Raw genomic sequence first — 20233 nt, 5'->3', positions numbered from 1 at the left:
AAATGTGTTTTTGGGGCTCTTGCAGCCCTGTAGGGAGGGAGGAGGAAACATTTTTTTTCTGAAGGTGTTAAACTTGTGAAATTTGGATGCAGTTACAAATTCAAACATTTTCACAAGCCAAAACACTGCCTATAGAATTAGCTAACGTGTGCAAACGGGTTAGCCAGCAGTGTGCCCGGACTGCTGCAGTGAACGTTAATCAGAATTGGGTTTAGACCGCTTCATTACACCTTTAACATAAACTCTGCCCCGTTCAGCGCTAAAAACATTTCTGATTGAAGCCATTCTGCGTGCAGCGACCTCGTTAACCGTTTACAGCAGCCGATGCAACCGCAGGTTCGTCCCAGGACGGTTTAAAGCGGGATGGGACAGTCAAGCCCCTGATGCATTACAGGCGCCATTTCTGGAGCCCACTCAGTACTGAATACATTGCGGAGATGCTGTGCTGCAGCCCCCAGGGTATACCGGTATTATTATTTTTAATAACAATACAACGTATCTTTAATATAAACTGCCTGTTATTTATGTTTGATCACGTCGAGAAACATTTTGCCAGGGCGACCCGCCGCTTTGAAAAAAGCTCTACGGGCTCCAGAAATGGCGCCACGTGTGACATCACTGTCCTATCCTGCCTTATATAGCCCTAGGGTTTGTCCAATCAGGTAAGACGTTTCATTGACGCGCTGTTTAGATAAATCACCAATCGCAATCGAAGCTTAAATTGAGCCGCAGAAAAATAAACCAATCAGCAGCGGCGAGATGACGTGTAAAGCTATTGCTGGCCAATCAAACGTTACCAACGAGCGGACCAACCGGACGGTTTGAAAGATTTTGGTAGGCGGGTGTCTAAAACTGTCCAATAGAAGGCTTGAAACGCATTTGAGTGGCAGGTGGTTTGTCCAGTTGTGTTCGGCAGTTGGGTTGCTAAGAGACAGCGGTTGAACCCGAAGAAATGGCTCGAAGTTGGTAAACAGAAAAAGCTGAACGGATTTATATATAAATTAAGAAATTAATAATCGAGACTTTGCAAACCGTAGAGCGAGGTTTTGAATACGGCTCCCGTTAGCAGTTGCCATGGTGAAACTGAGAGCGAAGTGTATAGTGGCAGGTAAGTTTGTCAAATATTATTATTATTATTTATTTCTCAGCAGGTTTGTCTGTTTCTGAATAAATAAACCTGCCGTGAGTCGTACAGAATAATACCCTGTACATGTTTTATTTTCTCTCTGTCTCCATAAAATTACATCTGTCTAGAATTACTAAGATTTCCAGAGTGAAAAATAGTTGTTTTTTTCAATTTATTGATGCTGTAGCAACTTGGAAGCAGTTTGAATGAAATATATATATATATATAATATTTAATTGCTTTGGCAACACTGTGGAAAATAAGTCGTGCCAATAAAGCACTTTGAATTGAAAAAAAAATGAAAAATTTAAGTACTGTACTGTGATTCTTCAAATAAATTAATAATAATAATAATAATAATAATAATAACACAGTCATGACTGTAAAATTAAACCTTGGGCGTGTAGAGATATTTAATAGTCCGTTTTATATATATATATAAAAAGTCTGTCTTACAAAAACACAACCTGACTTGGGAAGCGCCACTTCCGACGTAAAATAAAACAAAAAAAACGTAACGACGTAACGCAGAGCAGACGCACGTTGGTTACGTGACGAGGAGGGCTTTTTATACGTGACCTATCATAACAGACGCTTGAAAAAGAAGAGAAACGTGACGTCTCAGCACCGGGTTCCATTTACCAGACCTTGCTTCCGCTGCTTTCACCTGCAGCAGCAGGAGGTTATTGATTACAATCTCCCGCCGCTGTAGCGCCCAGAGAAGCAACAGCAACATTCAAAGAGAGCAGCAGAGCTTTGCAGATAAGTAAGTATGTGGGCACTGATGCACCCCAGCAGTACAGCCTGCAAGGGCTTTGCTGTGGTGCTCCACTGAATTCACGACAAAGCAAAGGATGTCACACAGTAGTTAAAGTTAAACTGTTTCCCTAAGTGGGATGGGTGGAAGTCCATCACAACACTGATGAGTGTGCGGACGCGTTGACTCTGGTTTGTCCCTGCTTTAATATTCCTATTTTTACACAGAGAATTGTGAGGGTCTGGAACCAACTCCCCAGTAATGTTGTTGAAGCTGACACCCTGGGATCCTTCAAGAAGCTGCTTGATGAGATTCTGGGATCAATAAGCTACTAACAACCAAACGAGCAAGATGGGACGAATGGGGCCTCCTCTCGTTTGGAAACTTTCTTATGATGTTTTTGGATCTGTATGTCCCTACAGAATATAACCCTAAGTATTGCTTTTGTCTGTTTGACGTGTGGGCGACTCGCTGATCCAGTGAGCTGATTTTAACAGCAGCATTGTTAACACTTTGAACAGCGTTGGGCCCTGCAGTAACAGGAAGTCGTGGTTCTCTTTCTCTTGACAGGGAGGCTTCGTGCACTACGGGGAGGTCACCAATGACTTCGTCATGCTCAAGGGCTGCGTTATTGGAACCAAGAAGAGAGTCCTCACTCTCCGCAAGGTGAGGTCACACTTGGCTACTTTATTTATTTCCTAGATGCCCTTATCCAGGGCGACTTACAATTGTTACAAGATATCACATTATTTTTACATACAATTTCCCATTTATACAGTTGGGTTTTTACTGGAGCAATCTAGGTAAAGTACCTTGCTCAAGGATACAGCAGCAGTGTCCCCCCCACCTGGGATTGAACCCACGACCCTCCGGTCAAGAGTCCAGAGCCCTAACCACTACTCCACACTGCTGCCCAGTTTTTACATTCAATTACCCATTTATACAGTTGGGTTTTTACTGTGTAAATTTCCACCTGTGAGGCACTTTCTCTTCTGAGCTCTCCTCCTTCGCAGGACAGCGAGAGTCTCTTAAGTTCGGTAGAAGATGCTGGTTTTGTTTTGCTTGCGTTCGGCTTCTCTGACCGTGAACTCAAGACTTTACATCTAGAGCAGGATGGGCGGTTCTGTTTTGAGGGCTCTGGCAGTTCACTTTTTCTAAAGGTTGTTTCGTTTTCTCTCGAACCCCTTTCCAGTCCCTGCTGGTGCAGACGAAGCGTCGCGCCCTGGAGAAGATCGACCTGAAGTTCATAGACACCACCTCCAAGTTCGGACACGGACGCTTCCAGACCGCCGAAGAGAAGAAGGCGTTCATGGTGAGTAGAGAGAGAGACGCACGCAGCGGGTGCAGGGCTGTGGACAGAGACGGACGCGACACCCCACCTGTCCTCCTCCGTGACTGTGTCCACTTTCACACCTTACAAACTCCACCAGGCAGAGTCCTTAAGTCACGTTTACATTTACAATCTGTTTGGCAGCAACTACACTTGTTTTGCTGATCTAGATCTGTGCTCCCTGTCAAAGAATTAGAACTGTTTTAACCCTTCGTGGGTCCAGCGTCGGACCAGGTCCGACCTTTACAGTTTTTCATCATCGGTCTGATCATCAGAAAGACGTCAAGCACAGGTCTCTAGCCGTTTGATCTCCAGAAAAAGCAGAGGAAACATTTCAATAGCTGAGAGAGCGAGAGAAGCCGAAAAGGAGGCTAATCTGAGCAATCCACATCGCCCCTGCACCACAGAGATAACATGGACATAAACAAAACAAGACAGCTGCTTTCAAATCAGCTACTTTACAAATCCGCTACTTTGACCCCTTTCCCAATAAAGCAAGCCCCACATCTTTACTTGTAAAGTTACCATCTATTTTATTTTGCTGTTTCGTGTGGCTAATTATTCTCTTTTTTTTTTTTTTTTTTTTTTTTTTTATTTTTAACAGGGACCACTCAAAAAGGACCGAATCCTCAAGGAGGAGACTGCGTAAGCCCAGAGACCCCCTCTCTCATCTTTCTCTGGTTTTATATAAAGTCTTTCTGCAGTAGTACTGCCGGCTGTCCAATAAAGAAATTAAAACCTTTTAAACACTCTCTGGGTTTTCTTCTGTAGCGTTGTGTGTTTGTTTCCTTGTGTGTGGAGCTTCAGAGTTGATAAATGCAGCGAGTTCTGAACTAGATCAGCCACGTGGGCCTTTTTCGGCTTTTGCCTTCGTTAGTGCGAGTCGCATTTGACTGACCAACTTCATAGAATCACTTTTAGCTGCAGATGCATAACTAGGTAATCTAGTTGTGAAAAGCCTGCCTGTTTTTAAAGCCACACATTCATGTAGAGTTTGGGTGTTTCTGGACTGTGTCGCTGGGGTCCGAGGACTGGTCTGTTTAAATCTCAGCTTGGTTTTTCACAGTGATTTGTAGAGCTAGGTTGCTTGTACATATCCTGCAATTTTAAATAACTTGACCTGTGGTGTTGTCCCACAATCCCTCTCTGGCCTCAAGCACACAGTATTTGTTTAGTTAGCAGACGCCTTTTATCCAAGGCAACTTGGAGACTAGGTTGTGTGAACTATGCATCAGCTGCAGAGTCACTTACAACTACGTCTCACCCGAAAGACGGAGCACAAGGAGGTGAAGCGACTTGCTCAGGGTCACACGATGAGTCAGTGGCTGAGGTGGGATTTGAACTGGGGACCTCCTGGTTACGAGCCCTTTTCTTTAACCACTGGGACCACAGCCTCCTTGTATCCTTGCTGTGTTGGTTCCTCTGTGTGAGTCTTGCTTGCTGTACTGAACGCTCCTCGCTGTCAGCTGTGCTCCTGCACTTTGGCATTGGTGGATAATGCAGCTGTGGTAAGGAATTTGATCTGCTACAGTAAGTTTATTACAGAAAATACTACATGCTGTAGAAAACTGCAGTACTATAAACCAGGGACTAATAGACTATAAAACACTACACAATATGATAGCGAGTGTTAGATTGGGGCTCTAGCGTTCTCTATAACCGATTCACATGGGGATTATAAATGTGTTTTTGGGGCTCTTGCAGCCCTGTAGGGAGGGAGGAGGAAACATTTTTTCCTAAAGGTGTTAAACTTGTGAAATTTGGATGCAGTTACAAATTCAAACATTTTCACAAGCCAAAACACTGCCTATAGAATTAGCTAACGTGTGCAAACGGGTTAGCCAGCAGTGTGCCCGGACTGCTGCAGTGAACGTTAATCAGAATTGGGTTTAGACCGCTTCATCACAGCTCTAACATAAACTCTAACCCCGTTCAGCGCTGAAAACATTTCTGATTGAAGCCATTCTGCGTGCAGCGACCTCGTTAACCGTTTACAGCAGCCGATGCAACCGCAGGTTCGTCCCAGGACGGTTTAAAGCGGGATGGGACAGTCAATCCCCTGATGCAGTTTGGTGGAGCCCACTCAGTACTGAATACATTGCGGAGATGCTGTGTTGCAGCCCCCAGGATATACCGGTATTATTTTTTTTAATAACAATACAACATATCGTTAATATAAACTGACTGTTATTTATGTTTGATCACGTCGAGAAACATTTTGCCAGGGCGACCCGCCGCTTTGAAAAAAGCTCTACGGGCTCCAGAAATGGCGCCACGTGTGACATCACTGTCCTATCCTTCCTTATATAGCCTTAGGGTTTGTCCAATCAGGTTAGACGTTTCATTGACGCGCTGTTTAGATAAATCACCAATCGCAATCGAAGCTTAAATTGAGCCGCAGCAAAATAAACCAATCAGCAGCGGCGAGATGACGTGTGACGCTATTGCTGGCCAATCAAACGTTACCAACGAGCGGACCAACCGGACGGTTTGACAGATTTCGGTAGGCGGGTGTCTAAAACGGTCCAATAGAAGGCTTGAAACGCCTGAGTGGCAGGTGGTTTGTCCAGTTGTGTTCGGCAGTTGGGTTGCTAAGAGACAGCGGTTGAACCCGAAGAAATGGCTCGAAGTTGGTAAACAGAAAAAGCTGAACGGATTTATATATAAATTAAGAAATTAATAATCGAGACTTTGCAAACCGTAGAGCGAGGTTTTGAATACGGCTCCCGTTAGCAGTTGCCATGGTGAAACTGAGAGCGAAGTGTATAGTGGCAGGTAAGTTTGTCAAATATTATTATTATTATTATTATTATTATTATTATTATTATTATTATTATTATTATTATTATTATTATTATTTATTTCTCAGCAGGTTTGTCTGTTTCTGAATAAATAAACCTGCCGTGAGTCGTACATAATAATACCCTGTACATGTTTTATTTTCTCTCTGTCTCCATAAAATTACATCTGTCTAGAATTACTAAGATTTCCAGAGTGAAAAACGTTGTTTTTTTTTCAATTTATTGATGCTGTAGCAACTTGCAAGCAGTTTGAATGAAATATATATAATATATATAATATATAATTGCTTTGGCAACACTGTGGAAAATAAGTCGTGCCAATAAAGCACTTTGAATTGAAAAAAAAAATGAAACATTTAAGTACTACTGTGATTCTTGAAATAAATTAATAATAATAATAATAATAATAATAATAATAATAATAATAACACAGTCATGACTGTAAAATTAACCCTTGGGCGTGTAGAGATATTTAAAAGTCCGTTTTATATATATATATAAAAGTCTGTCTTACAAAAACACAACCTGACTTGGGAAGCGCCACTTCCGACGTAAAATAAAACAAAAAAAACGTAACGACGTAACGCAGAGCAGACGCACGTTGGTTACGTGACGAGGAGGGCTTTTTATACGTGACCTATCATAACAGACGCTTGAAAAAAAAAGAGAAACGTGACGTCTCAGCACCGGGTTCCATTTACCAGACCTTGCTTCCGCTGCTTTCACCTGCAGCAGCTGGAGGTTATTGATTAAGAACATGAGAAAGTTTACAAACGAGAGGAGGCCCCATTCAGCCCATCTTGCTCGTTTGGTTGTTAGTAGCTTATTGATCCCAGAATCTCCTCAAGCAGCTTCTTAAAGGATCCCAGGGTGTCAGCTTCAACAACATTACTGGGGAGTTGGTTCCAGACCCTCACAATTCTCTGTGTAAAAAAAGTGCCTCCTATTTTCTGTTCTGAATGCCCCTTTATCTAATTTGTGACCCCTGGTCCTTGTTTCTTTTTTCAGGTCCCCTGGGTCGACATTGTCAATACCTTTTAGGATTTTGAATGTTTGAATCAGATCGCCTTGTAGTCTTCTTTGTTCAAGACTGAATAGATTCAATTCTTTTAGCCTGTCTGCATACGACATGCCTTTTGAACCCGGGATAATTCTGGTCGCTCTTCTTTGCACTCTTTCTAGAGCAGCAATATCCTTTTTGTAACGAGGTGACCAGAACTGAACACAATATTCTAGGTGAGGTCTTACTAATGCATTGTAAAGTTTTAACATTACTTCCCTTGATTTAAATTCATCACAATATATCCGAGCATCTTGTTGGCCTTTTTTATAGCTTCCTCACATTGTCTAGATGAAGACATTTCTGAGTCAACATAAACTCCTAGATCTTTATCAAAGATCTTCAATTTCAGTATCTCCCATATGATATTTATAATGCACGTTTTTATTGCCTGCGTGCAATACTTTGCATTATATATGTGGGCACTGATATACCCCAGCAGTACAGCCTGCAAGGGCTTTGCTGTGGTGCTCCACTGAATTCACGACAAAGCAAAGGATGTCACACAGTAGTTTAAGTTAAACAAAATTATAATTGCGTTTATTTTATAAATGCAATACAAAAAATAGGCTGTTTTCTGGCTGTTTCCCTAAGTGGGATGGGTGGAAGTCCATCACAACACTGATGGGTGTGCGGACGCGTTGACTCTGGTTTGTCCCTGCTTTAATATTCCCCTCACCTTTCTATTTAATAGTAACAAAAAATCTCCAGAGAACTGTTCGGATTCATCTAGACAGTGTGGGGAAGCTATAAAAAAGGCCAACGAGATGCTCGGATATATTGTGTTGAATTTAAATCAAGGGAAGTAATGTTAAAACTTTACAATGCATTAGGAAGACCTCACCTAGAATATTGTGTTCAGTTCTGGTCACCTCGTTACAAAAAAGGATATCGCTGCTCTAGAAAGAGTGCAAAGAAGAGCGACCAGAATTATCCCGGGTTTAAAAGGCATGTCGTATGCAGACAGGCTAAAAGAATTGAATCTATTCAGTCTTGAACAAAGAAGACTAAGCAGCGATCTGATTCAAACATTCAAAATCCTAAAAGGTATAGATAATGTCGACCCAGGGGACTTTTTCGACCTGAAAAAAGAAACCAGGGATCACAAATTAGATAAAGGGGCATTCAGAACAGAAAATAGGAGGCACTTTTTTTACACAGAGAATCGTGAGGGTCTGGAACCAACTCCCCAGTAATGTTGTTGAAGCTGACACCCTGGGATCCTTCAAGAAGCTGCTTGATGAGATTCTGGGATCAATAAGCTACTAACAACCAAACGAGCAAAGATGGGCTGAATGGGGCCTCCTCTCGTTTGGAAACTTTCTTATGTTCCTTTTGGGTTTTGTGGACAAATAAATGTGACCTTAGCTGCAAGGCATGCTGGGAAAGAGCCGCCAACATCCACCAAACTCGCATTTCAAGGAAAAGGAGTGTTTCACTCCTCTTGGGTAGACTATCAATGGGGGTACCAGCACGGACTGGTGCTCAGTGGAAACGGGGTGCAAGGCTAGTGCTGATTGGGGGGGGGGCAGCTGTAAGCGTACTCAAATGGAGGTGTTTTGTGTGTGTGGAGGTGTGGCTTGGTTGTTATATTGTTGTAAGCTTCTCCTTTCTTTGTAGGTGATGCTGCGGTTGGAAAGAGTGCTTTGACTCAGCTGCTTCGAAGCGATGGGGCTCACTTTCAGAAGAACTACACAATGGTACTACGGGTTCACACGCAGGCAGTGGACAACAAAAATGGAAACCCCAATGTAAAATCGCTCAATAGGGCGTTGGGCCGCTCTGGTATCCCGCTCTGTGGAGTTCTCGTCGGACCGTTTTTGATGAAACTGGCCCCTCGCGCCCCAGGTTGAAATCCGCAGTCAGTTGATCTGCAGTCGCTCGCCTGTTCTGCCTTTGCGCTTGGAATGAACGCACGGATATCACGATCCTGGAGTATGCGCTTCCGCCCGCTGTTGCCCTTTGCTGATGATGTCATTCCCTCGGAGTTCCATGCCACGCCTTAGACACCGCTGCTCGTGAAACATCAGCAAGTTGAGCTGTCTCGGTCACTGAAGCTCCTGCCAAACGTGCCCCCGACAGTCACCCCTCTTTCAAAGTCACCGAGCTCTCCACCTCCACCCATGCTACCCAGAATTCTAGGCGACCAGGCCTGTCCAGGATTTTTATACCTGCCCCTAAGCATGCTGGGATGTGATTTGCTTAATTAGCGCATGAGCCACACCTGTGTGGAAGCCCTTGCTTTCAATATACTCGGTGTCCCTCATTCACCCAGGGGTTTCCATTTTTTTGTCCACTACCTGTAGTACAGCCCATGTATGTCATCTGACACCCCATGGAGGATTTCTGCCAATGCTATCGTATGTGGCTGTAACGTCTTTATCAAACTCCAGTTAAGAGTAGTGTTTGTTTAACAGTTTTGATTTGAGGGGCACAGCTCCGGTCCAGGGACGTAACTCCACGTCAGGTTTTAGAGTTTACCAATTAAATCCTTAACAGATTAATTGTATGGCTGTGACAAACATCTGGGCTAGAATGGGCCTCGCTGTTTGCTGCAGCTCCAAAGGCTGCTACACACCAGACAGGATGAGATGCAGCGAACTGAACCTATACTTCAAAATGCTTGAGTGTTATTTTTCGTTCTGTCACAATATGTCTAGTAACTGGACAGGACTTGCACCCTTAAGCTGTCCTTTCTTTCCTGTGCTGTCTTCCACAGTGAAACCCCTCTGGTCTCGGCACATTCTTCTGGGGTTTTTCTCTGGAGTCATTTTTGTACATTTCGTCACAATTCTGTTTGAAATCCTCCGTGTCTTAACTGTAATACGGCTTGAAATCCCGCTAACAAGCCTCCATCCTGATTGTAAGCTCGTTTTAAATCTCTCAAGCGGAGTCTCCAATAGAAATGCAGGAATGGGCTGTCACTCAGCAGTTGGGGGGCGGGTTTGAAGTATTCAGAACGAATCACTGATAGATGCTAGTCAGGAAGGCAGGACATTGCCCAGCAGCATTGGGAAATGCGTTTATTATTTTTGTAGTAGGTTTTATTTTTTAATGGGGGGAAAAGGGTAAAGTCAACGTGAATTGATGAACCATTTCCACAGTTTTTACAGATTTATATTGGTTTTGATGTGAAACTGAGCCCATGTCAAAGCATCTTGTAGTTTTCCTTGCATCGCGTGTGTGTGTGTGTGTGTGTGTGTGTGTGTGTGTGTCGCTTCAGGGGGGTGTGGTCATGTCTCTGTGAAAGTTTCCTGTCGCCCGATGAAAAACTGCATTGCGTCTGTTGTGTAGCAGCTTTTACAGACCCTAAAAAGAACCCGTACCCAGGACTTCAGCTGGTAGATCCTGCTGTTTCCCCAGGCAGATCACCTCTGAGGCATTCAGAACTGCAGTTCAGTGTTCAGCGTGTTCTGTGTCTAACCCTAACTTCTCGTTGATATTATCTTTTCTCAGACCGCAGGAGTGGAGATTGTGGTCAAAGCTGTAAACATCCCTGACAGCAGTGACAGCGTGGTGAGTTCATCCATTATTTATTGATACAGAACTGGGCAGACACATGGCAAATGACATTTAATAGAGAAAAGTGTAAAGTATTGCACGCAGGCAATAAAAATGTGCATTATAAATATCATATGGGAGATACTGAAATTGAAGATCTATGGTAAAGATCTAGGAGTTTATGTTGACTCAGAAATGTCTTCATCTAGACAGGGAAGCTGTAAAAAAGGCCAACAAGATGCTCGGATATATTGTGATGAATTTAAATCAAGGGAAGTAATGTTAAAACTTTACAATGCATTAGTAAGACCTCACCTAGAATATTGTGTTCAGTTCTGGTCGCCTCGTTACAAAAAGGATATTGCTGCTCTAGAAAGAGTGCAAAGAAGAGCAACCAGAATTATCCCGGGTTTAAAAGGCATGTCGTATGCAGACAGGCTAAAAGAATTGAATCTGTTCAGTCTTGAACAAAGAAGACTACGCGGCGATCTGATTCAAGCATTCAAAATCCTAAAAGGTATTGACAATGTCGACCCAGGGGACCTGAAAAAAGAAACCAGGGGTCACAAATGGAGATTAGATAAAGGGGCATTCAGAACAGAAAATAGGAGGCACTTTTTTACACAGAGAATTGTGAGGGTCTGGAACCAACTCCCCAGTAATGTTGTTGAAGCTGACACCCTGGGATCCTTCAAGAAGCTGCTTGATGAGATTCTGGGATCAATAAGCTACTTACAACCAAACGAGCAAAGATGGGCCGAATGGGGCCTCCTCTCGTTTGTAAACTTTCTTATATCTGTGAGCGATACATCAGTGGTCTAAAACTGATTAGAGCAAACTTGAAACTGGCCAGCAATCTCAGTCCCTAACCATGGAGAAATGCCTGGCATTAAAGGAGTCAGAGGCTGGGTAGTTTAACATCTTTCCTTCTGGTTTGAATCCAGCTCGGGGTCACGTGTGAAATGAGTTTTATTAAGGCAGGTCACGTGACCAGCAGAGTCTTGCACAGTGTGTTTCACCTCAGAGAGCAGCGAGGGTTATTCCCACAGGGGGTGTGAGCTGTGCTTCAGCTGCAGAGTCTCTTACAACAACGTCTCACCCGAAGGACGGAGCACAAGGAGGTGAAGTGACTTGCTCAGGGTCACACAGTGAGTCAGTGGCTGAGGTGGGATTTGAACCGGGGACCTCCTGGTTACAAGCCCTTTTCTTTAACCACTGGACCACACAGCCTCATCTTTAAGCACAAGTCAATCAGCAGAATGCCAGGGTTATGTGTGCGTGTGTTTGGAAGTAAATAGAGTCACTTAGGAATATAAATGGCTGTTGGACTCTGTTGATATAAAACAGAAGAACCCCAGTTGTATTTATTTAGGCATTTCTGTATGTGTTGATTGATTCAGACAGCCTGCATGCACATCAAGCCCTCCTCCTCTCTCGCTCTGTGAATACTGCAAGGTGGCTCTCTGGATCAATAAAGGGGGGGGGGGGACGAAAGAGTTTACAAAAAGCACCTTTTTTATACCGTGAAGGACATTTTCCCGAAAAGGACATGAGCACGCTGTTTATAAAACACAGAGGAGAGCAATACACTGTTATTAAAGATTGCACTTTTTAATTTGGAATCTGTCAACGGTGTCAGCACCTCTGGGTGCAGTGATAATGAGAGAGGTGCTCCCCCCCCTGTCCTGCGGCTTCTCATCCTTTCCCTTCCCCTGCCCAGCTATAATCAAGCCTGGCTCCCATGTGAAAGGAGTGCGGTCCTCTCCCATTGAGATCTGTAAGGGGGACGCCAGCATGCTGCTTCTTTCAGCCAATGCCATTGTCCCGGACTTTCATGAGCACCGCCTTCGCACCGCGGTGAACGCTCATGCCGAGAAGATTGTGAAGTTGGATTTGCTGTTTATCTGTGGTGCTGTTGTAATTTTAAAGATGTGAAGTAGTGCTGTCTGAGTTCGACGCGTGTTTCGATGAAAGGTCTTTTCAAACTGTTGCACAGGTTGTGCTTCAGGGAATGGCTTTGTGATTGGCAATGCCAGTTAGGAGGATTTCTTGGTGCAGCATTTTAAAAGGATATGTAGAAATGTAAGTGTGAAATACAGACAGACAGACAGACAGCGTGCCTCCACATACCCCACATTCACAGACAGACAGACAGACAGACAGACAGAGCACCTCCACATGCCCCACATTCACAGACAGACAGACACCCGTTTCATGTTTTGTATTTAATGTGTGTATAAAATAGAAACCGCTAATACTGCCTCATTTGCCAAGGCAGCAGTGTGGAGTAGTGGTCAGGGCTCTGGACTCTTGACCGGAGGGTCGCGGGTTCAATCCCAGGTGTTGGGGACACTGCTGCTGTACCCTTGAGCAAGGTACTTTACCTAGATTGCTCCAGTAAAAACCCAACTGTATAAATGGGGAATTGTATGTAAAAATAATGTGATATCTTGTAAGAATTGCAAGTCGACCTGGATAAGGGCATCTAAGAAATAAATAATAATAATAATAATAATAATAATAATAATAATAATAATAATAATAATAATAATAATTTGCGCTGAAGAATGCACTAGATAACGGGTCCGAGCGTGCAAGACCCTGTCAGAAGGAATAAGCAGGGCTGCCCAGAGTAACTCCCTGATATCTGTCTCTTCAGGAGCTGTATCTCTTTGACTCTGCTGGAAAGGAGGTCTTCATGGACATGCTTGAGAAGCAGGTAAGGGAGGCTTTCTGAGGCTTGTGGCTCATGCAGTAGAAACATACAGAAAGGGGTTTTTCAAAACCAGAGCACTGGCCAGTATGTACAGCTGTGGACACAGGCCCTGCATCACTCTATAGAATCAGCTTCAGAAAGTCCAGTGAAAGCTGCTGAATGATGTCACGGTAAGGTATTGAATTACACACCGCTTTGTAGTTTCCCCATATACTTAACAAAAAAAACAGTAGAAAAATTTGACATTTTGAAGCGCTAACTATACTGTAGAGGAACCTAACTAACAACCTGGACGGCTAAGCCGTTTACCAGTTACAAAACCACTTTCACACCATTACACATAACAACCATACACAAGATTTAAACAGTACCTTTTCCTAGCCCCTAGCCCCTAGCATCTAGCCTCTAGCCTCTAGCTTCTGGCCTCTAGCCCCTAGCCTCTAGCCTCTAGCTTCTTGGCCTCTAGCCTCTAGTCTCTAGCTTCTGGCCTCTAGCCCCTAACTCCTAGCCTCTAGCTTCTGGCCTCTAGCCTCTAGTCTCTAGCTTCTGGCCTCTAGCCTCTAGCTTCTGGCCTCTAGCCCCTAGCCCCTAGCCTCTAGCTTCTGGCCTCTAGCCTCTAGTCTCTAGCTTCTGGCCTCTAGCCCCTAAGTCCTAGCCTCTAGCCCCTTGTCCCTAGCCTCTAGCCCCTAGCTCCTAGCCTCTAGCCCCTAGCTTCTGGCCTCTAGCCCCTAGCTTCTGGCCTCTAGCCCCTAGCCTCTAGCCCCTAATCTGTAGCCTCTGGCCTCTAGCCCCTAGCCTCTAACCTCTTGCCACTAGCCTTCACTCTGACTGCAGACTGCCTAGAACAAACTTGTTTTCCTGGTTTAAATACCTGCTAATTGCAGGCAGGTGGCATTCATTTATTATTAGAGCGAGGTGTGGCTCCCTCCCATGGCATTCTGGGAGATGTAGTCTTTTTTCCCCTCCTTGACTACATCTTTCCCCTCTGGTCTGTTATATATATATATATATATATATATATATATATATATATATATATATATATATATATATATATATATATATATATATATATATATAATGAATAGATGTGTTTGAAGGAGACAACATGTCTGTTAATTTATCAAAACTAGAACAACCAAGTGAAATACATTCCAGGTGACTTCAGCAGTCTGTTTATGATGATGATGATTCAGCTGTGGAATATGGTGACTCTGTTGAAGACTCTGAATGCCTCGAGGAATTCCCTTTCTCCTCGGATCTGGTCTGCCTCCGCTCATGGCCTGGTGTTGTGCTGCTAACAGTTCGCTCTGTCTCTGCAGTGGGGGGAGCCGTCAGTCCTCTGCCTGGTGTTTGATGTCACCAGCGAGCCCTCCTTCAAAAGCTGTGCCAAGTGGCTGGACCGGGTCCGAGCGCAGTGCCACAGCCTGCAGCTGCCAGGTGAGAGACCCTGCTGATCAGAACCCATCAGAGGGTTCGAGCTCAGAGGAGCTCTCTGAATAAGAACCCATCAAAGGGTTAGAGCTCAGAGGAGCTCTCTGAATAAGAACCCATCAAAGGGTTCGAGCTCAGAGGAGCTCTCTTAATAAGAACCCATCAAAGGGTTAGAGCTCAGAGGAGCTCTCTGAATAAGAACCCATCAAAGGGTTCGAGCTCAGAGGAGCTCTCTTAATAAGAACCCATCAAAGGGTTAGAGCTCAGAGGAGCTCTCTGAATAAGAACCCATCAGAGGGTTAGAGCTCAGAGGAGCACTCTGAATAAGAACCCATCAAAGGGTTAGAGCTCAGAGGAGCTCTCTGAATAAGAACCCATCAAAGGGTTCGAGCATAGAGGAGCTCTCTTAATAAGAACCCATCAAAGGGTTCGAGCTCAGAGGAGCTCTCTTAATAAGAACCCATCAAAGGGTTAGAGCTCAGAGGAGCTCTCTGAATAAGAACCCATCAAAGGGTTAGAGCTCAGAGGAGCTCTCTGAATAAGAACCCATCAAAGGGTTCGAGCTCAGAGGAGCTCTCTGAATAAGAACCCATCAAAGGGTTAGAGCTCAGAGGAGCTCTCTGAATAAGAACCCATCAAAGGGTTAGAGCTCAGAGGAGCTCTCTGAATATTATTATTATTATTATTATTATTATTATTATTATTATTATTATTATTTATTTCTTAGCAGACGCCCTTATCCAGGGCGACTTACAATTGTTACAAGATATCACATTATACATTATTTCACATTATACAGATATCACATTATTTTTTACATACAATTCCCCATTTATACAGTTGGGTTTTTTACTGGAGCAATCTAGGTAAAGTACCTTGCTCAAGGGTACAACAGCAGTGTCCCCCACTGGGGATTGAACCCACAACCCTCTGGTCAAGAGTCCTAACCACTACTCCACACTGCTGCCCATCAAAAGGTTAGAACTCACCTTTGAGTTTGGGGTGGGGTGTGGGGGGTGAGGAGGGGGGTCAATGTGTTTTTTAAAATCTGGTTCTAGGGGAGCTACCATTGATTTTCCTTCAAACGCCCTCTACAAAGTGCCCTGTTTACCAGTGGCAGCAGCGTGGAGTAGCGGTCAGGGCTCTGGACTCTTGACCGGAGGGTCGTGTGTTCAATCCCAGGTGGGGGGACACTGCTGCTGTACCTTTGAGCAAGGTACTTTACCTAGATTGCTCCAGTAAAAAACCCAACTGTATAAATGGGGAATTGTATGTAAAAATAATGTGATATCTTGTAACAATTGTAAGTCGCCCTGGATAAGGGCGTCTGCTAAGAAATAAATAATTTTTCTTGCTTACTATCTAGCGAAGCCTGTGACACCAATCCGTTCTAAAGCAGTTTGCTTTGAAAAGAACGGGCAGCGTTGAATCAGGGAGCAGACAGCTTGCTGGTAGTTGCAGGGTGGAACAGTTCAATTCATAAACTGCGTCGTTTCTGGCTACTGTTCAAGTGAATTGCTTTTGGCTGGCTCTTGCTCTGAAGCAGGGCCCCCAGCGTGTGTCATTTTCTTATACGTGTCTGTCTGCCATGCAGGGGTTCTGGTGGGAAATAAGACAGATTTGTCTGCAAGGCGTGCCGTGGAATTCACAACCGCTCAGGAGTGGGCTTCGAACCAGGGACTGGAGTACTGTGAAACATCCGCAGTGAGTATCCCATCTGACTGGCAGGGAAACGAGAACCTGTGTTTAAAAGGGGAAGATCTGGGGATATCCTTCTATGTGATTCGACTTGATTCTCTTCATTTTATTTTGAAACCTCGTGTGAGGAAACGGGAGGAATCCTTGTTCAAAGGTTTTGGGTCTGAGAGTAACCTCCCCTCTGATTTGAACACCGAGAGAGTAAAATGTATTTTCAGGGGGTACATGGGGTACATGTTCTGCAAGGATCTTTATTAACTCTTTAAATTATTATTATTATTAATTTCTTAGCAGACGCCCTTATCCAGGGCGACCTTACATTCGTAAACAAAAATACATTTCAAGAATCACAGTGCAAGTAATAATACAATTCCCGATCACCGCTCGCATCCAGTTCAAGACTCTTGTACTCGCCTACAGATGCCTTGACCAGACTGCACCCAGCTACCTCCAGACCCTCATCTCTCCCTACACCCCCACTCGACCTCTCCGCTCCGCCTGCACTAGAAGACTGGCTCTACCTCCGCTACGCTCCCCTGCCTCCAGAGCCCGCTCCTTCTCCACCCTCACCCAGGTGGAATGACCTTCCTACAGATGTCAGGACTGCCCAGTCCCTGACCACCTTCCGGCGCCTCCTTAAGACTCACCTCTTCAAACAGCACCTGTAGAACTCCTCTGTTTGTATCCTGGGACACTATCACCCTTCATTTAAATATGCTTTATTTTGCTCTTATCTGCCCCCTATTTTACTGCATTTAATCCTGTAATTCAGAATACTGTAATCTGCCAAGTGTTTAACCTGTAGTACTTTGTATTTAATCACATCCTGATGTAACTATCACTATTTAATCATATCCTGATGTAACTATCACTTATCTGCTGTATTATTGAATTGTGGTTTGTCACACTTGAACAAAAGTTATTGTATTTCTTGCTCTCATTGTATTGCTTGTATTGTAACACTTGAAATGTATTTGCTTACGATTGTAAGTCGCCCTGGATAAGGGCGTCTGCTAAGAAATAAATAAATAATAATAATAATTAAGAGCAAGATAAATACAATGACTTCGGTTCAAGCAAGTACAAGAATATGACAAAATCCGATTCAATAACGGAGCAGATAACAGTGTCAGTGATAGTTACATCAGGATATAATTAAATACAAAATACTACAGATTAAATAACACTTGTGACAGATTACAGTACTCTGAAGTACAGGATTAAATGCAGTAAAATAGGGGGCAGATAAGAGCAAGCAAATCGCATTTAAGGAAGAGTGATAAAGTGTCCAGAGGGAAAAGAGGAGTTTCTACAGGTGCTGTCTGAAGAGGTGAGTCTTGAGGAGGCGCCGGAAGGTGGTCAGGGACTGGGCAGTCCTGACATCTGTAGGAAGGTCATTCCACCACTGCGGAGCAAGGGTGGAGAAGGAGCGGGCTCTGGAGGCAGGGGAGCGTAGCGGAGGTAGAGCCAGTCTTCTAGTGCAGGCGGAGTGGAGAGGTCGAGTGGGGGTGTAGGGAGAGATGAGGGTCTGGAGGTAGCTGGGTGCAGTCTGGTCAAGGCATCTGTAGGGCGAGTACAAGAGTCTTGAACTGGATGCGAGCGATAATGGATGAAAAATGATTATTATAACATTCATTGCACTCGGTGAACGCGTTAAAACTTCAGTATAAAGCCGTACAGATAAATAAAGTAAGGAAATGCATTAAGAAGTTGTTTTATATAACAGGCACCTCTTTATTAGCGGTTGCCTCTGATGGTTCCAGTTGGATTTCTAGCTAGATTTTACGCTTCAACCTGTGCAGCTTCAATTTTTAATTATTCTTGCTGTGGTTGGATGCAAAGACAACAGGGCCAGCCAGAGATTGGATCATGTTTGTCGGGTTGGTTCCGTTTCCTAGCAACTGAAGACATTGCATTCTGGGAGATGTAGTTGTTAGTGGAAGTTTTAGGGGAGACAGACAAGCTGTGCAGCAAAATTGTATAATTTGTATGCATTCAATTTAAATTTAGTGTGTGTTTCTGATTTCTGATAGGCAGGTACACATCTTATCTGGACCGCTGGTACTAGTGTTACGTCTTCCTGTAGACTTACAGTATGCATTTTGTAGTTTCTTTGATTAGTTCTGTCTCAATCCTAAAAGTCTAGGTTATGCAAAACTTTGGAGACAGCTGTATACACAACAGAGGAGAAGATGGGATTGGAGTTTTGGGTTGATTTCTCATGTGATTTTTATAATCAATGTCAGACTAGATTACAGGCAGAAATATCTGTTTTTCATGAACAGTGGTTAAACATTCATGACAATGGATTTGCCACACTCCCATTCAACAAAATTATGTTCTTCTTATGTTCTTAAAATCATGAACCAGGTTGTATTTGTATCCCAGATCGCTGTGGGGAGAGCCTCGTATCTCAATATGAGATGGTGGTAGGTTATAACAAGTTAATAACAATCTCTTTCCTGACTTCTCTCTCAAGAACATAAGAAAGTTTCCAAACGAGAGGAGGCTCCATTCGGACCATCTTTGCTCGTTTGGTTGTTAGTAGCTTATTGATCCCAGAATCTCATCAAGCAGCTTCTTGAAGGATCCCAGCAGTGTGGAGTAGTGGTTAGGGCTCTGGACTCTTGACCGGAGAGTCGTGGGTTCAATCTCAGGTGGGGGAAACTGCTGCTGTACCCTTGAGCAAGGTACTTTACCTAGATTGCTCCAGTAAAAACCCAACTGTATAAATGGGGAATTGTATGTAAAAATAATGTTGTAACAATTGCCCTGGATAAGGGCGTCTGCTAAGAAATAAATAATAATAATAATAATCCCAGGGTGTCAGCTTCAACAACATTACTGGGGAGTTGGTTCCAGACCCTCACAATTCTCTGTGTAAAAAATGTGCCTCCTATTTTCTGTTCTGAATGCCCCTTTATCTAATCTCCATTTGTGACCCCTGGTTTCTTTTTTCAGGTCGAAAAAGTCCCCTGGGTCGACATTGTCTATACCTTTTAGGATTTTGAATGCTTGAATCAGATCACCGCGTAGTCTTCTTTGTTCAAGACTGAATAGATTCAATTCTTTGAGCCTGTCTGCATACGACATGCCTTTTAAATCCGGGATAATTCTGGTCGCTCTTCTTTGCACTCTTTCTAGAGCAGCAATATCCTTTTTTTTTTGCAGAAAGAGATGGAGAATTACGAAGCCCCGTTTCAGAGCCTGGCTCAGGCCTTTCACAGGATCTACCAGGAGAGGCTGGAAGTCATCCAGTCACTCGCCTAGCAGAGAGACGAGAGAGGAGCTTCGAACGGAAGAAACGTTCGAGCCTTCACTGGAGACTCCGGAGGGAACGTCGCATTGGCTCTGGCGCCCACCGGGGGGTTGGGGGAGGCAAAACCAGCAGGGACTGCTCCTCCTCATCGCACCACAGCGACCCCTGCTGGCCGGGCTCCCAGTGAACTGCATCTCACAGATGACAAGGACGGGTTCCCAAGAAGACTTCATCAAAAGTTAACAAAATTAAAACTAATTTGCAATTTCTAATATGCTGATGTTGGTGTATTATTATAAAATCTGTCTATTTTTTTAAATGTATTTTCTTAGCAGACGCCCTTATCCAGGGCGACTTACAATTCTTACTCTAGTGCCTTCATCAGTGTGACTGAAACTAAACTGAGTCCAGCAGACCAGCTCTAGTTTGGGGCTCTAGTACAATTACTCTCATACAATTACCCATTTGTACAGTTGGGTTTTTACTGGAGCAATCTAGGTAAAGTACCTTGCTCAAGGGTACAGCAGCAGAGTCCCCCCACCTGGGATTGA

The 20233-nt window shown here is 43.9% G+C and overlaps 2 protein-coding genes across 2 annotated transcripts; both read left to right on the top strand.

Moving 5' to 3' along the window:
* Nucleotides 1–2228: 2228 nt before the first annotated feature.
* On the top strand, nt 2229–3960 carry LOC131733484 (large ribosomal subunit protein uL3-like). The gene is made up of 4 exons (XM_059021189.1): nt 2229–2291; nt 2454–2549; nt 3076–3195; nt 3818–3960. The coding sequence occupies exons 1-4, from the start codon at nt 2235–2237 to the stop codon at nt 3860–3862; spliced, it is 318 nt and encodes a 105-aa protein (XP_058877172.1). The 5' UTR covers nt 2229–2234; the 3' UTR covers nt 3863–3960.
* A 1809-nt stretch (nt 3961–5769) lies between these two features.
* Nucleotides 5770–19954, top strand: LOC131733483 (intraflagellar transport protein 27 homolog). The gene is made up of 7 exons (XM_059021188.1): nt 5770–5988; nt 8695–8774; nt 10531–10590; nt 13235–13294; nt 14614–14731; nt 16320–16429; nt 19595–19954. The coding sequence occupies exons 1-7, from the start codon at nt 5955–5957 to the stop codon at nt 19691–19693; spliced, it is 561 nt and encodes a 186-aa protein (XP_058877171.1). The 5' UTR covers nt 5770–5954; the 3' UTR covers nt 19694–19954.
* Nucleotides 19955–20233: the final 279 nt, after the last annotated feature.

Source organism: Acipenser ruthenus, unplaced genomic scaffold (assembly GCF_902713425.1).
Source record: "Acipenser ruthenus unplaced genomic scaffold, fAciRut3.2 maternal haplotype, whole genome shotgun sequence".
Taxonomy (NCBI): Eukaryota; Metazoa; Chordata; class Actinopteri; order Acipenseriformes; family Acipenseridae; genus Acipenser; species Acipenser ruthenus.
The sequence above is the reverse complement of the archived record's forward strand: the minus strand, read 5'-3'. Positions and strand labels throughout refer to the sequence as shown.

What these genes read in the sequence shown, in the direction of transcription:
- LOC131733484 (XM_059021189.1), top strand. Translation starts at nt 2,235, where the DNA reads ATGGGACGAATGGGGCCTCCTCTCGTTTGGAAACTTTCTTATGATGTT. An exon ending in CTTATGATGTTTTTGGATCT is followed by an intron (nt 2,292 to 2,453) that starts GTATGTCCCTAC and finishes TTCTCTTGACAG; the next exon opens with GGAGGCTTCGTGCACTACGG. An exon ending in GAGTCCTCACTCTCCGCAAG is followed by an intron (nt 2,550 to 3,075) that starts GTGAGGTCACAC and finishes ACCCCTTTCCAG; the next exon opens with TCCCTGCTGGTGCAGACGAA.
- LOC131733483 (XM_059021188.1), top strand. Translation starts at nt 5,955, where the DNA reads ATGGTGAAACTGAGAGCGAAGTGTATAGTGGCAG. An exon ending in CTGACAGCAGTGACAGCGTG is followed by an intron (nt 10,591 to 13,234) that starts GTGAGTTCATCC and finishes CTGTCTCTTCAG; the next exon opens with GAGCTGTATCTCTTTGACTC. An exon ending in CCACAGCCTGCAGCTGCCAG is followed by an intron (nt 14,732 to 16,319) that starts GTGAGAGACCCT and finishes TCTGCCATGCAG; the next exon opens with GGGTTCTGGTGGGAAATAAG.